Consider the following 18,353-nt stretch of genomic DNA (forward strand, 5'->3'; position numbering starts at 1 on the left):
TATTGAAAGTAGGACAGGCATGGCAGTGATTTCATTATTTATAAGACTGGAGGAACTCAGGCTGGAAGAAAGTACGATTCATATAGCACTCATATGAGTTATATAATGCTCATCATAGGTTCCACAAGACCAAAGGTGTAATAGACATTAGTTAATAAGTAGTATTTGTGGAGACTTCATTTTGTAGCAGAAAATGTTCTCTCCCTTGAAAAGTTACCATCTTCAGAACAGAGGTCAGTTCTGGAGGTTTCCCACCCTCCTGGAAGCTGCCCACCCTCCGCTCCTGAATCAGTACCTTTTGCCAGTGCATGATGCTTAAATGTCTTTTGATAATGTCATTAATATGAGTATGGTTTATTTTAGTAGGCTCATACTGATTTCTAAGTGTAGACTAGAGTCAGTAAAAGTCATTTAATTATTAAAATCAAGGAAATTGATTGCGAGGGCATTTTCATATGTTCCTATTATTTTTTCATATTAAATTTTCTAAGAATTTTATTCTTCTCTGTCAAATTTTGTAATATAATGTTGTTCTGTGTTCTAGCAAGTTTTAGAACGAATCAGTCGGATGACCCAAGGTGATTTGGTGATGTCGATGGACCAGCTGCTTACAAAACCTCACCTGGGCACCTGTCACAAATTTTACATGCAGATGTTTCAGTTGCCTAATGGTGAGTGATCTCTAGTATAGATTTACCTGGAATTGGGGACCTGAGGACATGAGTAAATTCATCAGTACTACAAGGGTGACTTAGTAGGAAATAGCTATTAGCAGTGGTTAAATGAGGACAGGCAGCTGTTGTTTTACTTAAGGGTTCTTCTCTGGTAGATGTTAAGATGGTGAATTCTGTCTGGACTTCTGGATTGCCACCTAAGCCTTCTTAACCTTGTGTTTGTTTATTTGTAGAACAAACCAAAACACTGATGTTTTTTGAAGGCTGTCCACAGCACTTGGGCTGTACAATCAAGCTTAGAGGAGGCTCTGATTACGAGCTGGCTCGAGTTAAGGAGATCCTAATATTTATGATCTGTGTAGCTTATCATTCTCAACTAGAAATCTCCTTCCTCATGGATGAATTTGCTATGCCTCCTACATTAACACCAAACCCCTCCTTCCATTCTCTGATTGAGGGACAGGAGGATGAAGGGGCTGCACAAGAGCCATTCAGCGGAAGTCCCCTCCCCCGGGAGCCTGACTTCCCTCCGGACTTTCTGCCCTCTGATGATAGCAGTTTGCTAGAATCAAGGATTCTGTTTGAGAAGGGTGATCAGGAAACTAAAAGTGTGCCACAGGATGTTGCCTCTTCGAAGCATCAAGAGCATGCCACAGCAGCTTGCCCAGCAGGTGCCCCCTGTGCTCTCTTTCCATCGGTACCGGAATCATTGCTGCCGCTCCATATAGATGACCAACAGGATGCCATAGGCAGTGAGCAGCCAGAGGCTTTGCAGCAAGCAGAGGAGCTACAGGATCCCAAAAGCCAGATGAGAGCCTTTAGAGACCCTCTTCAGGATGACACTGGCCTGTATATTACTGAGGAAGTTACCTCCTCTGAAGATAAACGAAAGACTTATTCTTTGACCTTTAAACAGGAATTGAAAGATGTGATCCTCTGTATCTCCCCAGTAATCACATTCAGGGAGCCCTTCCTTTTAACTGAAAAGGGGATGAGATGCTCTAGCCGAGATTATTTTGCGGAGCAGGTTTACTGGTCTCCTCTCCTCAATAAAGAGTTCAAAGAAATGGAGAGCAGGCGGAAGAAACAGATGCTCAGGGATCTCTCTGGCCTTCAGGGCATGAATGGAAGTGTTCAGGCCAAGTCTATTCAAGTCCTGCCCTCACACGAGCTAGTGAGCACCAGAATTGCCGAGCACCTGGGTGATAGCCAGAGCCTGGGGAGAATGCTGGCCGATTATCGGGCCAGAGGAGGAAGAATTCAGCAAAAAAATTCAGACCCTTTCGCTTATTCTAAGGATGCATCAGGTACTTCAAGTGGCAAATCCGGAAGCAAAAGTGAAGGTGACGAAGAGAAAGGGTTGATTACAAGTGATGCAGTGTGGTCAACAAAGGTGAGCAAGTCCACTTTGTGTGCTTGTGTAAATTTAAAATGTGTTGGGGACTTTCCTGACCGTCCAGTGGTTAAGACTTCACGCTCCCACTGCAGGGGGCGCAGGTTCTATCCCTGGTCGGGTAACTTAAGATCTCACATGCCTTGAGGTGCGGCCACATAAATAAATAAATCTACGTAACATACATGTCTTTAAAAAAAATGTGTTGAAAATCTCTGCTATGGCAGGGTAAAAATAATCAAATATGACAAATTGCATGCAGATTTATTAAATATTTCCTCTATGCTTTTTTGTCTAGGTCTTTCGGCTTATGTGTTGCTTTAAAATGTATGAAATAGGAGTGTAATGTAATGAAACTGGATTTTGAGGGTTTCAGGATAAGTTCACAGTAAACTCAGGAGGAGCCCTGAGGTAGGGCGGCGGCGTGGAGCTGCTTAAAATTTCTGGCATGATGACTCGGGTTTAGTGTGATGTGTCCTTGATCCTTTTAATGGCAGTGAGCAGGACAGTAAGGGTTGGAAGTTTATTGTAGGAAATGGATGTGTTTTAAAAAAATAAGGAAGATTTATTCATGGATACATTATTGATAATGGTGGTAATAAAACTAATGAACAAATTTATCTCTAGATGAGGAAATACAGTTTTTTAATAAAACAAAAAGATGTTTGCTTTCACAAGTCTGGGAATGATTAATAGTGGTACACCGTTTTTAATACATGAAATTGGCAAAAAAGAATGTGATAAGAGCCATGGCTAATGAGGTATGGAAAAATACTTACAATAAACTAAATAAATTTATGTTTATATACATTTATTAAAAGTGATAGGGTGGTATTTTAAATTTACATGAGTACATATATATTTTTGATTTAGGATCCCCATCTTTTATAACTTATTTCTGCAGATAAGTAAGCATTTGGTATAAGGATGCTTACATTTTATTATAATATATGTACAAGGGTGTTTACTGAAGCATTATTTCTAATTGTTTGCTGTTAAAAGGATGAGTTGGATCTCGTTTAATGACCCAGAGAGAACCCATGATATATTTTCTAGTGTTAAAAAGCAAATTGGGGCTTCCCTGGTGGCGCAGTGGTTGGGAGTCCGCCTGCCGATGCAGGGGACGCGGGTTCGTGTACCAGTCCGGGAGGATCCCGCATGCCGCAGAGCGGCTGGGCCCGTGGGCCATGGCCGCTGGGCCTGCGCGTCCGGAGCCTGTGCTCCCTACGGGAGAGGCCACAACAGTGAGAGGCCCGCGTACCACAAAAAAAAAAAAAAAAAGCAGATTGTGTTTTAATATATGTAGCATCAAACCATTTTTGTAAAAAACCAAAATCACCTGTGTATACTTAAGTGAGTGTTTTTGTGTGTTTATGAGCTAGCGAAAGTACATGGTTTTTAACCATACAGTCAAATTTGTCAATTTGGGAGGTGGGGCAGCATCAAAGGAGGAGAGGCTTTAAGTACTTCATGAACTTCTTCATATACCTCTGTACTGTTTGAATTTCAGCAGAGACAGGTGTTACCTTTGTAATGATCAAAAACAGGTATAAAGTACAAATAAATAAATACCTCAGGATTTAGATTTCTGGGTATCTCAGGTTGATGTTATATCCAGCTATCAATTCAGACTATTTCATATTTAATTAACTATTTACTTCCGAGATAATTTAGTGTAGTTTTGTAAAAATAAGCGTATTTAAGAAAACAAGCTATTTAGACATCTATTGGTATTTTTACGTTTCACTTAAACCTTTTGGATTGTTTTACCTCAAAAACTAACTGCTCTTCTTCCTTATATTTAGTGTCTTGTAGTTTTGAATCTTCACTGAAACCCCTGTAGTGATGACAGAGGCTTTACAGATCGAGTGGAGTGTGTTGGACATTGGAGCCGGGCCTGGGGTTGGAGTGCGTTGTGACTTGTGGGTGCTCATCTGGATGTTCCTTCTCTTCCAGGTGGACTGTCTGAACCCTGCCAACCACCAGAGACTGTGCGTGCTCTTCAGCAGCTCTTCTGCCCAGTCCAGCAACGCTCCCAGTGCCTGTGTCAGTCCGTGGTAGGATTCCTTGCCCGCCCCCCCCCCCCCGGCACCCCCCCACTATTGTACTTGAGGATAGAATTCCAGCAAGTCTGAAAACAATTCAGCCATTAGGCTCTGTTTTTAGGTGCATGGCATGCTGCTGGTCATATGTGAATTGATGGAACTTTTGAACTTGTGAATTACATATGAAATTTGTATTTGTTCATGGATAGAAGTAAATGAAAATACCTTTAGTGAGAGTGAAAACGGATGTGAGGGATGGAAGAGAAATTTGTAGTTATAAAAGTGAGAAAGTTGATACATAAAAGCTAGATTTAAGCATTTTAATAACATGTACAAATCAGGCAGGTTTTCTTTAGGCATTGCTTTCATAAAAGCGGTCAGTCTTTTGTCTTAAGTTTTATTCTAAAACTTAATTCGAAGTAGATTGATAGAAGCACATTTTATAATGTTATAATTTATTTCCAGTGATAGTCACAAAAGCCTAGTTATTACATAGTTTAGTTTTAAAAGTACTAAAGAACATAACTGCTTGTTTTTGGAGTACTTTCCATGACAAAATGTGTTCTGTATTTTAATTTTGGACACCAGAAACACTTATTTCTACCAGTGAGATCAGGGATTCTTCCAGCATCAGTAGAGCTCTAGCAGTCTGACTTGGGGCTGGGTGAGCCCATGGGAATTTTCTCTGGGAGCTTAGGTCAAGGCTTGATATAAGATGTGGGTTTCGACAGGGTATGTATAGCTGAACTCTCTTATTTGTGGGCATTTATAAGTTGGGTATAAAGTTAAGAATTGGCTTTCCTGGAGGAATGTGAGCTGCTGCTCTTTGTGCGCAGTAATGGTGTGGACTAGAGAGCAGAGACAGGAGTCCCATTTTATACTCACCGGGCTTAAGGCTTTGTAAAGGAAACTTCTACTTCTTCCTAACTCAGATCAGTTTTACTCATTTAATATTACAGTTTGTGCATCCTGATTAAATAGTTTCATAGGATACTAATGGACTGGGAATGGATATGATGCTGTAGTGTGGCTAGTACAAACCTGTTTTATCAGATGAGGTAAAACCTGTTCTGTAACAACAAAAGAATAGTACCTGTTTTAATACTGTATTATAAGCAGATCTAACAGGTATCAGTTTGGAGTCTCATGAAATATCTTTTGCTGGGTGGTAATTCATATGATATGTTTCTAAGAAATCTTTTCTTTTAGGATTGTAACAATGGAATTTTATGGAAAAAATGATCTTACATTAGGAATATTTTTAGAGAGATACTGTTTCCGGTAAGAACCAATTTTCTCCTTATGTTCCATTTATGCTTTTTTGATGCCCAGAATTTCAACCTAAATATAAACATGAGTTGGAGCACTGTTGTGTGACCTTCCTGTTCATGCCACATGCCAGGGTTTACTATACAGAGAAGTAATCCTTTCATATTTCAACCCAGCATGTCTTCTCCAGTTCATTCCTCAGATCTTTGCCCATCTAATTGCCCTGCAATCCCACAGACTTTTTTTAGGATGTCTGTTTTTACAGTGATTCAACTGAAGGGCAAGAGAAGCTAAGGACCTCAGTTTAAGTCTTAGAGCTATCACCTGCCACTTAATATGACAAAGAACAAGTAGTTTAATCTTTACCAGCCCCCTTTATAGGTATTAACAAACTCCACAAATGTCAGGAGTTTTAATAGGTAAAATGAGATGATGTTTTAGAAATACTTGGCAAATAGAAGGTGCTTAACAAGTGGAACCTATCACTGTGATGTGGTTGAAGGCAGGATGTTCAGCTACAGGCTCTGAGCAGGATGAGTGGTACCCCGAGCAGATCATCCACCAGTCGTCCTTACTCTTGAGAGGATGCTGCACTTTCTCTACAGTGGTCCTGATTAGCCAGGATTCACTATACACTGCTCCTCGGTTTCGTGGTTAACGTGAGGACTTTCTTTTTGTCAAAGGCCTTCCTATCAGTGTCCTAGCATGTTCTGTGATACCCCCATGGTGCATCACATTCGACGCTTTGTCCATGGCCAAGGCTGTGTGCAGATAATCCTGAAGGAGTTGGATTCTCCAGTACCTGGATATCAGCATACAATTCTCACCTATTCCTGGTGCAGAATCTGCAAACAGGTAAGTGTACCCTGTTGCTACAATATATCACATAGTATCTTTTATTTCTGTATTTATATAGTTCTTTTTTGGGGGGGAGGGTGGCCTCTGTTTTTTTGGATTTAGTATTTATCTTTGGGCTCTTATTTATTTTACCTTCTAGTGCTGTATGTTCCCTTTAATGTTTGTTTCCTAAAGATTCCATTTTAGGATTTATCAGTCATTATATAAAACATAGGGTACCATGCCCAGTAAAATAGATCTTGACAGTTCTCCATTATGTTTGTTTATTCATTCAGTAAATGCTTATTGAGCACCACCTAGGTGCCAGGTACTGTGCTAGGCCCTAGGAAAGAAGGAAGAACAAGGTCAGGCTCCTGTCCTCTAGCGGGGGAGACAGACTTACAGTGATTACAGTACGCTAGAATGCTTGTGTAAGTTTAAGTCTATGTCAACATTTCTGTCTTAAGACATACAGATGTGAGACCATGTTTAATTGATCTCTGCTGGTTTTCATATACATTCTTGAGGAAAGAACCATGTGTTTTACTTCTTCTGTGTGTTTTTCTAACTCTGCAGGGAATATTTGGTGCCAATATTATGTTTTTAATATATACTTTTTATTCAAATTGTTAACAGTGAGCATATGCCAAATTTAACTTCATTGTTATCTTAATTGGCTTATTTTGGAGTGTATGTTTGGAAGCACATATGGGAATTATAGATAAAATAATAGTGCAACCCATTTCAGTATCAGAGGTTGAGGAGGGCAAAGTCAAAGGTAGTGCCTTCTTCGGTAGGAACAAAGAGCCATGAGATCATTTCTTGCAATAATTGGTCTTTTTAGACTTGTTGTTCTAGGCCTTTAGTTTGCTGTTAGACAGCTGGCAATATTTTGTTGTAGAAGATGTGAACTTCTGTAGATTGACCAGTGAACTAAATGAATAACTTAATTCGATCTTTATATCTTGCATGTTCGGTGTATGCACTTTATTTTAAAACAAAAACTGCCTTTGGGGTTATGTTAGAAAGGAAAAGGTAAACAGTTTTTGTTACACAGAAATGAAAACTTTTAGGTGTCCAAAAAAGTTATATATGACCAAATATTAGTATACTTACTATTAAATTTCTGTAAGCCATGATAATAGAAAAATGGGCAAGGGGTGTGACAAAGCAATTTAATACAAATGGCCAGTAGACATGTGCAAATGCATTTTACTCATTAGTAATAATCAGAGAAGTATAAATAAATAAAATAAATGGAATGTGTTTTTATTTAGTTTTTAAAGAAGTTACATTTCAAAGATTTATAATTCCTGAGATTGGTAAGAAAGTAGGGAAATTGATATTCTCAGATACTGTTGGAGATTGTCTCCCAAAACAGGTGTACTGGTTTACACAATGTGGCAGAAAGTATCAAAGACCATATAAATGTCCATGCCCTTTGACCTACCGATTTCCATTTTTGTTAATTTATTCCAAGGAAATAATAATTATGCATATTTATAAGTGTATATATATACACATATATATATGTATATATATACATACACACACACACACACACACACACACAACAGGGAAGTTCATCAAAATAGTGAAAAACTTGTAATGTCTTAAATGCACATCAATAGGGATTGGTTAAATAATTCCATATTATGGGATACTCTGCAGCCATTAAAAATCAAATTGTATAAGAATATTCTATGTGGGAAAATATGATATATTGCTAATAAAAAAAAGGTTATGAAGCTAATTATAGGGAACAGTTTTTATTTATAAACATCCCAGCTAAGCATATATGTATTCATGTATAGAAAGAAAGCAAATATACTAGCATATTGATGGTGGTAGTGGGATTACTGGCAAGAGAGTTTTCCCCAGCCATCCCTCACTCCACCCACCTCGAAGCATTTTTTTCTTCTTCTAGTTTTTTGTAGTCAGAATATACTAGATTTGTACTAGAGAAGAAAATACATTGTTTTTTAAAAAAGAGATTCTCAATATGTGATTAGATAACAATTTATGCTGAATTTCAGGTAACACCAGTTGTTGCTCTTTCCAATGAGTCCTGGTCCATGTCATTTGCAAAATACCTTGAACTTAGGTTTTATGGGCACCAGTACACCCGTAGAGCCAATGCTGAGCCGTGTGGTCACTCCATCCACCATGATTATCACCAGTATTTCTCCTATAACCAGATGGTGGCATCTTTCAGGTAAGAAGTCTGAGCGACCTTGTCACAATCACATTTTGGTGTGTGTTGTTCCCCATTCCCACTCTTGCAAAGGCAGAGGGCCATACTCTGTGAAGAGCTTTCAGTGTTATTATTTTATTTAATCCTTTAAGAAATATGTATTATTATCACCCTAACTTAGCTTATAGCTGACAGATAGAGCTAGCAAGTCATGATCCATGATTCTTGCTACTGCAGTTGTTACTCTTAACCATTGTTTTTGCATCTGAGAGCTTATCAGAATTTTTGCTAAGACATTACTTAGCCATAAGGGTAATCGGATATTCCGGATAGAGCTAAAATCACTAGTTCAAAGAATGGGTGTTTACACTTGTTCTTAAATGATTTGAGAAAGCCTTCGGGCTGTGCCTTCAGAATATACCCAGAACATGTCTCACCACCTCCACCACTACCACTCTGGACTGAACCTCTGTTGTCTTTTACTAGATTATTGCACTAACCTCAATCAGTTTCCTTTTGGCCTTACCCGCTGCAGCCTGTTCTCAACACAGCAGTCAGAGTGGTCCTGTTATATGAAAATCAACTCAGGCCACTCATGTGCTCTAGAGCCTCCAGTGGGTGTCTGTTTCACCCTGAGTGAAGGCCAGAGTCCATTTATGAGCCTGTGAGCCCCTACATGCTCTGGCTTCTCACCCCGTACTACAGCCCCCCTCGCTCACCATACTTTAGCCTCACTGGCCTCGTGGCTGGACCTCAGCTATGTCAGGTAGGCTCCTACCTGGGAGCCCTGCACTTGCTCTTCCGCCTCTGAGCTGCCTGCTCCCAGATATCTGCCTACTTTTCCTTATTTCCTGCAGGTCTTTGTTCAGATTTCACCTGCCCTGACTCCCTCTCACTCCTGGCACTCCTTGCTTCCCTTTCCTGCTTTATTTCGCCCTGTAGCACCTACTATCTGGCGTAAGATATGTTTTAAGTATTTGTTTTTGTTTATCGCCCAAGCCTTATTATTCCTGAATCACGAGAGCAAGAATTTTGGCCCTTACTCCATGCTGTATCTCAGCACCGAAAACAACATCTGACACATAATAGGCACAAATAGGTACACAAATAGGAAATACTTGTAATTGAACCCTATTTCCTTTTTTAAGCAAGAGCTATTAACCATAAACCTAGGGCCTAGGTGAGATATAGCATTTACTAGACATCGTGAACTTCAGGTGGAAAGGAAACTCACAAAGAATCCTTGGGAACTGAGAAGGTAGTGAATACCTGTGTGTCTAAGCTAATTGTAGGAAGGAGTCCCTCTGCTCATTCATGGAGGTTTATATCCCAGTCATTTGTTTTTAAAGCACATGAGGATGGCCTCGGGGGATAAAAGATGACATCACAATGCAGGGGAAAAATAAAACAAAATCTTTTTAAAACTGGGGAGGGTATTTGTAATGGCTGAAAGTTGCCTTCAGTATTTCTGATTGTTTTAAAAATGCCATTTCATAGAAACTTTATGATCTCTTGCACCTCATAGGACTTAGTTGGCATCTCTACTCAAAATATTAAAATATTTTTTTACTTTTTTACTTTTTCACTTTTCTACTATTACTTGTATTTTTTCCTCTCAGTTATTCTCCCATTCGGCTTCTTGAAGTGTGTGTTCCACTTCCCAAAATATTCATTAAACGTCAGGTCCCACTAAAAGTGGCCCTTCTTCAGGATCTGAAGGACTTCTTTCAAAAGTAAGTTTTATTTTCTTTGGTCATCTGTTTTTGTTTAGTACTGCCTGAAATCTAAACTATTTTAAATATCATGTTTGTTCCTTTAGCTTTCTTCAAAAACAGAAATAACCTGTTTTTCTAATTGTATGTTATATATGCCTGATGTAAAAAAGGAAAAGTGTAGACGGTTCATAAAAGTACTAACAAAGAAGTCAAACGCTCTCAGGCATAACAACTATTAAAATTTTGATATATGTCCTTTTTTGTTCTGCAAAATTGTATGTGATTCTTAATTAGATAAGACCTAATTAAAGTTTTGTGTGTACATCTTTTTTCTACTTGTGTGAGATTAGACAATTTGATTCTGACTTTTCTAAAGTGTCTAATATTGTTTATGTTTATATTGTTAGAGTTTCACAGGTATATCTTGCTGTGGATGAAAGACTCGCATCTTTGAAAACTGATACATTTAGCAAAACAAGAGAGGAGAAAATGGAAGATATCTTTGCACAAAAAGAGGTAATTCATTTTTCTGACAGAAACCCAAATGTTAGCTGTGAACTTGATAGAGGTTCCTTTTGGGGTGTGTCTCAGATTGCTGGAGTGGTTTCTGTTCCTCGTAGATGGAAGAAAGCGAGTTCAAGAGCTGGACTGAGAAGATGCAAGCACGGCTCCTGTCTTCCTCTGTGGAGACCCCTCAGCAACTGCAGTCGGTCTTTGAGTCACTCATCGCCAAGAAACAAAGCCTCTGCGAAGTGCTGCAGGCTTGGAATAACAGGTGTGACTTTGCGGTCCGGTGTTTCTTTTACATTATTGCAAAATTTGCTCTGCTATCATGTTTTTGATGTAAATGTCCTTATTAATTTGGATGTTTCCTTTTACTCTCAAGTTGTAGGAGCTTTATTTTTATTGCTGCTACCACCCATCACCTCTTTCATCCTTTAAAGTGTAGGTTGTGAAGTTAAAAAAAACAAAGATGAGAATAGCCTTCATTGCTGTTGCAAATACAGTGTGTGTGCTTAATGAACCTAATTTATCTGTATTAGTATGTCATGGAGTGATTATTGGGTTTTAGGCCATTACTTTCAACTCTATTATTTTGTGTATCTTGTACCTTTATTTAAATATTTATTTGGGGAAATATTTCCCTTTAATGCTTATTGAAAAGTTCAGTTAGATTATTATAGCATTTATTGAGCACTTGGACCATGCTAGGCACTAAGTAAGGCAGTAGATGGACATGCACTCTTTTATTTGATTTTGAGTCCTACAATGTATATATATTGATTGCATTTTACAGAGGAAACTGGCTGTACGAGACTAAGGGATTTGCCCAAGTTATATAGCTGTTAATTGTCAGAGCTCGGCTTTGAGCCCAGGTCTGTTGGTCTTTACCACCCGTATTTTTTACGTTATGTTGTATTGTCTCATTATAACTTGCTATTCTTTTATTACTATAGTCATATCAGTAACAAGTGATTAACTGATTAGAAAGAAAACAAAAATTTAGTCTTAGTTATGTACAGCTTTAAAATCTATTGCATTCGAAATAGGAAAATCTAATTCTTGTGGTTTCAAAGCTATAAGGAGAATATGTGTAAACATTATTCAGGATATTAGAAGGAAAATCATATTCTTCTTTTCTCTTTTCCTTTTTTTCATTAACTATAGGTTGCAGGACCTTTTCCAGCAAGAAAAGGGTAGAAAGCGGCCTTCAGTTCCTCCAAGTCCTGGAAGACTGAGGCAAGGGGAAGAAAGCAAGGTAATGAAATGTAGTTTTGTCTTCGAGCCTATATATATTGGTATAGATATAATTAATTTCTCTTATGACACTTAGAAGTGGTAGTTTAGGGACTTCCCTGGTGGTGCATTGGTTAAGAATCCACCTGCCAATGCAAGGGACACGGGTTCGATCCCTGGTCCGGGAAGATCCCACATGCCACGGAGCAACTAAGCCCGTGTGCCACAACTACTGAGCCTGTGCTCTAGAGCCCACGAGCCACAACTGCTGAAGCCCACGCACCTAGAGCCCGTGCTCCACAACAAGAGAAGCCACTGCAGTGAGAAGCCCACGCACCACAACGAAGAGTAGCCCCCGCTCGTTGCAACTAGAAAAGCCCACGTGCAGCAATGAAGACCCAATGCAGCCAAAAAAAAAAATAAAGTGGTAGCTTAATATATACTTTATTAATAATAGTAGGAGTTTTTAGTTTTGAAGTTATGAGGTTTCTTGGTGATGTGACCTGGATTAATTTTTTTTATCTTAGCCTGAAATAAAATACATTATAATTCATTTATTGGAAACATTTATCAAAAGCTACTGTCTACTGGCATCACTGAGGATAGTATCACAGAGGCAGTAAATGCTATAAAGGAGAAGGTGTGGATGTGCTGAGTGTATAATAGAGTCCTAATTTACTTTACTGTGAGTTTTGGGTGTTCTTATCTCTGTGCTTAAGTGAGAAGCTTTTCTTAAGGGGTCTGCACCAGGTTAGTTCTACGTGTTGATTTAATTAACCTTTTCTAACTGTATTAGTTTTCTCTTGCTGCACAGCACTTTACCCCAAACTTAGTGACCTAAAACATAAATTTATTATCTCACAGTGTGTCAGGACTCTGGCACAGTGTGGCTGGGTTCTCTGCTCACAGAACTGAGATGAAGGTTTTGGCCAGGGCTGTTACCTGAGGCTCAGGATCTTCTTCCAAGCTCATCTAGGTTGTTGGCAAAGTTGAATTCCTAGTGGTTATAGGACTGAGGTCCCCCATTTGTTGCTGGCAGTTGACTAGAGGCGATTCTCAACTCCTAGAGGCTGCCTGATTCCTTGCATGTGGCTCTGTTCATCTTCAAAGCCTACAGCAGTGGATTGAATCCTTTTCATGTTTCAAATCTCTGAATTCTTCTGCTGTGTCTGACCTCTGGACACAGATTTAAAGGACACATGTGATTAGGTCAGGCCTACCTGGTTAATCTCTGCAGTTTAAGGTTAACTGATTTGGGACCTTACATACATGGTAAAATCCCTTCACAACAGTATCTGGATTAATGTTTGGTTGAATAACTGTGTGTATGTATGCCAGGGGGTGGAGTTCTTGGGGGCCATCACAGAATTCTACTTACCATGCTAACCATGAACAGATGAATTAATGTCAGTATATTATAAGGGCTTAATATTCTGTTATCATGAGGGCTTTTGAGAGAATATCTTTTTGTACAAGTGTGTAGTATTTGTAGCAGAGTATTTTCATGGAATGATGGGTTCAAGTGCCTTGGATCTTTGTGTTATTTAGTAACACTGTGTAACTGAATTCCTCCTTTTTGTCTCATGAATAACTGTGTAGGAATCACTTTTCCTTAAAGTTTAGGTGAGAGTAAGAATAAGAATTACTGAAGATGATTTATTAGTATTTGCCAAGTAGTTAAGGACAATTAACGGCTATCACAAACTGCTAGTGGCCTGTTTGCCTACTGATGAAACAGTGAAGCTAGTGGTGTAAGACCTCTAGTTATAATATCGAGACATAGAATTGAAAATACAAAATCAGTCAGTAGATGATTATCTTTTTTTTCTTGTGCGATACGCGGGCCTCTCACTGTTGTGGCCTCTCCCGTTGCGGAGCACAGGGTCCAGACGCGCAGGCTCAGCGGCCATGGCTCAAGGGCCCAGCCGCTCCGCGGCATGTGGGATCTTCCCGGACCAGGGCACAAACCCGTGTCCCCTGCATCAGCAGGCAGACCCTCAACCACTGCGCCACCAGGGAAGCCCTGATGATTATCTTTTTGAAAGATCAAAAGTTGATTTGAAAATCTGTAGCACTGCCTTTGTATTCATTCATTTGATAAATAGTTCTTGAGTGCTTTTAGGCACTGTTCTGAGTGCAAGGAATTCACGTTTGTGAATGAAGGCCATAGTTATTGTCCCTATGGAACGTTTGTCTAATGAGACTGACAATAAACAGATGAACCAATAAACATTTAAAAAACAAATGGAAACAAGGCTATGAAAAAAAAAATTAAAAGAAATGGAGAGTATTGCTAGGGGAGTAGGTGATGGTGAGTTATTTTACATAGGGTGCCCAGGGAGGTCTCTCTGGTATGGTGAACAAATCAAAGAACATTTTAAGTAGCAGTCTAAGAAATGACTTTGTAATGAAATTGTACTCAGGGCTGATAGTCATTTAAAATGTATCTTATCTGTGGATAATGGGACTTGTGAAAGTCCAGTGGGTAATCAAAGATTACTAGGCTTAATGGATAATCATAAGTAGTTCCTAGATGCTTTAATGGGTCTGTGAGCTATTGTTTAGAACAGTATTCTCAAAGTATGGTTCAAGGATCCTGGGGGTCCAAGACCCTTTCAGGGCTCCACAAAGTTTCTCTTTTTCTTTTTTAATTAATTAATTTATTTATTTATTTATGGCTGTGTTGGGTCTTCGTTGCTGCGCACTGGCTTTCTCTAGTTGTGGCGAGCAGGGGCTTCTCTTTGCTGCGGTGCATGGGCTTCTCATTGCTGTGGCTTCTTGTTGCGGAGCATGGGCTTTGGGCGCATGGGCTTCAGTAGTGGTGGCACGCGGGCTCAGTAGTTGTGGCTCATGGGCTTAGTTGCTCCGCAGCATGTGGGATCTTCCCGGACCAGGGATCGAACCCATGTCCCCTGCATTGGCAGGAGGATTCTTAACCACTGTGCCACCGGGGAAGCCTTCCCTTTTTCAACTGTATATCTGTGTGAGGCTAGATTTTCTTTATATACTTCAATCATAACAATATAGCTCAACAGGTTAAATGCAGAAGTCGGAGAGGAATTTAACTGTCTTCTATTAAGCTAGGCATTAAAGTAATTGTAAAAGTGTAAAACAATGCCACTCTTAATTTTTTTTTAAAAATCTATTTTTAATTAAAATATGTTTTTTATGTTAATATGTAATGGGTTTATTATTGTTATTTTTAAATAAATTAATAAATGTACGTTCTATAACTTTTTCAGTTTTGATTTTCTAATAAGGAAAAATTGGAAGATATAACCCACATAAACAAAAGCTATCTGAGTGTCTTAATGATTCTTAAGAGGTTGAAAGGGTCTTGAGGACAAAATGGTTAAGATTCACTGGGTTAAAAAAATTTTTTTTTAAATTTAAAATTTTAAATTTAATGTTTCCTTAAGAATAAAGTATTTTGTTCTCTACAGATAAGTGCAATGGATGCATCTCCACGGAATGCTTCTCCAGGACTTCAAAATGGGGAAAAAGGTTGGTCCTTGAGTCTGGTGATCACCTGTCATTGAATTTAAGACATTTCTTAGTCTATAAGTTATTTTTAACTAATAAATATTGAGAATTTTTTTCTGATGCAATTGGACATAGACTTTTTTTTCCTTCCTGTAAAACGTTTGTAGCACTCTAAGTTTAAGATTATCATAAAGTACATTGCATAAGATAAGTTAGGATATAGAAATACATGATAAATAGAGAAGATTGCTTTTAGGGAAAGAAGAAAAAGACAAAAGGAAACTGAATTTCTGTCTGGATTGTTATAAAGTCAACTGCCAGGTTTCATGGTAAAAAAACTTATAAAGTTTAATTTATATTTTTGTATCACTAAAATCCTTTCCGGACTTAATTTTTCCTCAGTATTTCGTAGAGTAACTTTTGTAGGTGCTATCCTAGAAAATTGGTAGGGAAATTTACTTAGACTATCTTTGTAGAACAAGAGCTCAACCTAGAATTCTTGGCATTTTTCTATCATAAGTAAGTGAATTTCCCCCCTGAGAATAAGCATGTGATTTTTTTCCCCCCAGTAGTGTCATAATTGCATTCTCTGTTAAATTGAATGAACTAATATGTAGGTAGGCATTATGGTCTAGTGCAAAGAATATGGCATAGGAGCCAGAAATGGTTACCAGTCACAGTGCTGTCACTAAGATCTGATTGGGTTCAAGTCATATAACCTGTCTGGATTTTTGTATCCATTTCTAAAATACGCACTGAAATGGCCTATGTAACTTTTAAGAAGCTAAAATTCTTTGGTTTATGAAGTAGAAATAGGAGTTTGCATTTTAAAAACATTGCTGTTAGATAGAAATGGACATAATGTTTTAAAGTGACTCATTTGCACTCTGTTTTTCTTTAGAGGACCGCTTCTTAGCTACCCTGTCCAGTCAGAGCTCCACCAGTTCCCCCCACCTCCAGCTGCCCACTCCTCCCGAAGGCGTGCCTGAGCAGGCCGTGGGAGGGCCCCCAGAACTTGATACCACCAGCAGTTCCGAAGGTACAGGTCAAGTTACTTTTACTGCACTTCGTCCAATAGAGACAAACACTCTGAGTGCTGTGACACAATTCTTTCTTAGCCCTATAGGATTTAAAGTTTTTACTATTGAAAGGGCTCTTTCAGATGTAGCTTTTTACCATATCTCTTCTTCAGTTGCACTGCTTGACATGTAAATATCTCAGTAACAAAATGTTATTTCAGCTTCATCTACTTTCTGGGGATATTACTTTCTTAAGTCTCATTAAAGTCCATGATTTTTGCCTTGTAAGAAGGAAAGAGAAATTGCAGCCTTTGTCTAACAACAAATATTTGTTTCACTAATAGCAAATTTATACCTTTTTTCTTTCTTTCCTTGCTTTCTGTTTAAGCACCAACTACTTAATTGTAGCGTAAACTTTAAAAATATCTTTTAAATTGCAATTAAACTCAGATGTAATAGCCACAGTGTGCATAACTGATTTGAAGTGGCAACAGGAACAGCTGTGACTGAGTTCACGCATGCTCGGCCAGTAATTATGTCATGGCTGCCGCCTGGCCCTGTGATAATAAGAGGCCATCGGTTGCAGGATGATCTCAACTTCAAACATGTTGAAATGTAAAAAAAAAAAAAAAAAAACAAGCCACTTGGGGTCAGTGCTATGTATGCTTCACTATTGCTTCCTGTTTGATAGTCATTATTCCTAGATCAAAAATTTTACACCATAATTGGTAATTATGGTGTGCATATGTCTGTGTTCCAAAGAAGAAATGAAATATAGTTGACGCTTTATACTTTCTTTTACTCTTTCTGAATATTAATGTATAAGTAGAATATTTTTCATTCTAGATGTATTTGATGGACATTTGCTGGGATCCGCAGACAGCCAGGTGAAGGAAAAATCAACCATGAAAGCCATCTTTGCAAATTTGCTTCCAGGAAACAGCTATAACCCTATTCCGTTTCCTTTGTAAGTATTATAAAAGCCAGTGGCTGTTGGGTGGTTTTATTTTTACTTCATTTAAAAAATCTCTCGATAGATATACTCTCTACATATTTAAATATGTTTATTTAACTGCATATATGTATTTCTCAATCCAAAATTATACTTTATCATTGTAAAAAAGATGTCTTTTGGTATAATATAATTTGTAGAACATGTAATCATTATATAGTAAATGAGTGGATTAAAAAAGCATTAACTAATATTACTTAATGCTTAAGAGTACTGATTCTGAAAAGAATTGCTTATATATATATATATATTATTAAGATATACTGCTATATCCATCTCATAAAAACATATTGCTGATTGTATATGAGGATATTACTGACCCAGTAATTTACTGGGACGTGATGCTTTTTTAATAGTGGTGATGAATTGCAATGGCTATACAAGTTTTCGTGTGATTTTGTTTGTACTGGACTTACTCAGAGTGGGGAAAAACATAGGGCTGGCTTTCTACACTGCCAGTGTGGAAAGCTTTGTTTGGAGTGATGATTCCAGAACTCTCTCATTTGAAAAAGAATTCTGATAATTTTCAGTTGTCTTCAAAAACTTTCTGTTGATGTATTTTCCTTGGCTGTTTGTTCAAGTTCTGCATACATTTTGGCTTAATTATATTCTTGTAATTGTGCATTATTTAGTTAACTTGAAATTGTCCTGAGATTTACTTGTAGTAGTGCTAATGGTTTGTATATGTGATTTTCTGCTAATTTTGTTCTGATTTATGTATTTAAAAATTTTGAACAGTGATCCAGATAAACACTACTTAATGTATGAACATGAACGAGTGCCCATTGCAGTCTGTGAGAAGGAGCCCAGCTCCATCATTGCTTTTGCTCTCAGGTATTATTCATGGGGCTTTTTCATCTATGGTTGTATCTTTATATTTTATGTGTATTTATTAATCGCTGTATTTTGAGTTCTGTTACATAGAGTAGAGCAAAATATAAGTAAATGTAAAATATTAAATATAAGTAAAAGAAT

At 38.1% G+C, this 18,353-nt stretch overlaps 1 protein-coding gene across 6 annotated transcripts in view; it reads left to right on the forward strand.

The window, feature by feature from the left end:
- PIKFYVE (phosphoinositide kinase, FYVE-type zinc finger containing) overlaps positions 1-18,353 on the forward strand; it is a 77,657-nt gene that overhangs the window by 45,173 nt on the left and 14,131 nt on the right. For 4 of the 6 annotated variants that reach the window (XM_082841813.1, XM_082841812.1, XM_082841815.1 and 1 more), the window contains 14 exons: positions 545-671; positions 908-2,067; positions 4,024-4,124; positions 5,322-5,393; positions 6,065-6,236; positions 8,255-8,433; positions 10,032-10,145; positions 10,535-10,643; positions 10,748-10,902; positions 11,796-11,886; positions 15,308-15,368; positions 16,249-16,392; positions 17,213-17,333; positions 18,117-18,212. In XM_082841813.1, the coding sequence (XP_082697939.1) occupies positions 545-671; positions 908-2,067; positions 4,024-4,124; positions 5,322-5,393; positions 6,065-6,236; positions 8,255-8,433; positions 10,032-10,145; positions 10,535-10,643; positions 10,748-10,902; positions 11,796-11,886; positions 15,308-15,368; positions 16,249-16,392; positions 17,213-17,333; positions 18,117-18,212 (2,702 nt within the window). The remainder of the gene's footprint in view (positions 1-544; positions 672-907; positions 2,068-4,023; positions 4,125-5,321; positions 5,394-6,064; positions 6,237-8,254; positions 8,434-10,031; positions 10,146-10,534; positions 10,644-10,747; positions 10,903-11,795; positions 11,887-15,307; positions 15,369-16,248; positions 16,393-17,212; positions 17,334-18,116; positions 18,213-18,353) is intronic. The other 2 variants (XM_082841817.1, XM_082841814.1) reach the window with 1 other exon arrangement.

The sequence above is a fragment of the Leucopleurus acutus genome (assembly GCF_964270905.1).
Source record: "Leucopleurus acutus genome assembly, chromosome: 6".
Taxonomy (NCBI): Eukaryota; Metazoa; Chordata; class Mammalia; order Artiodactyla; family Delphinidae; genus Leucopleurus; species Leucopleurus acutus.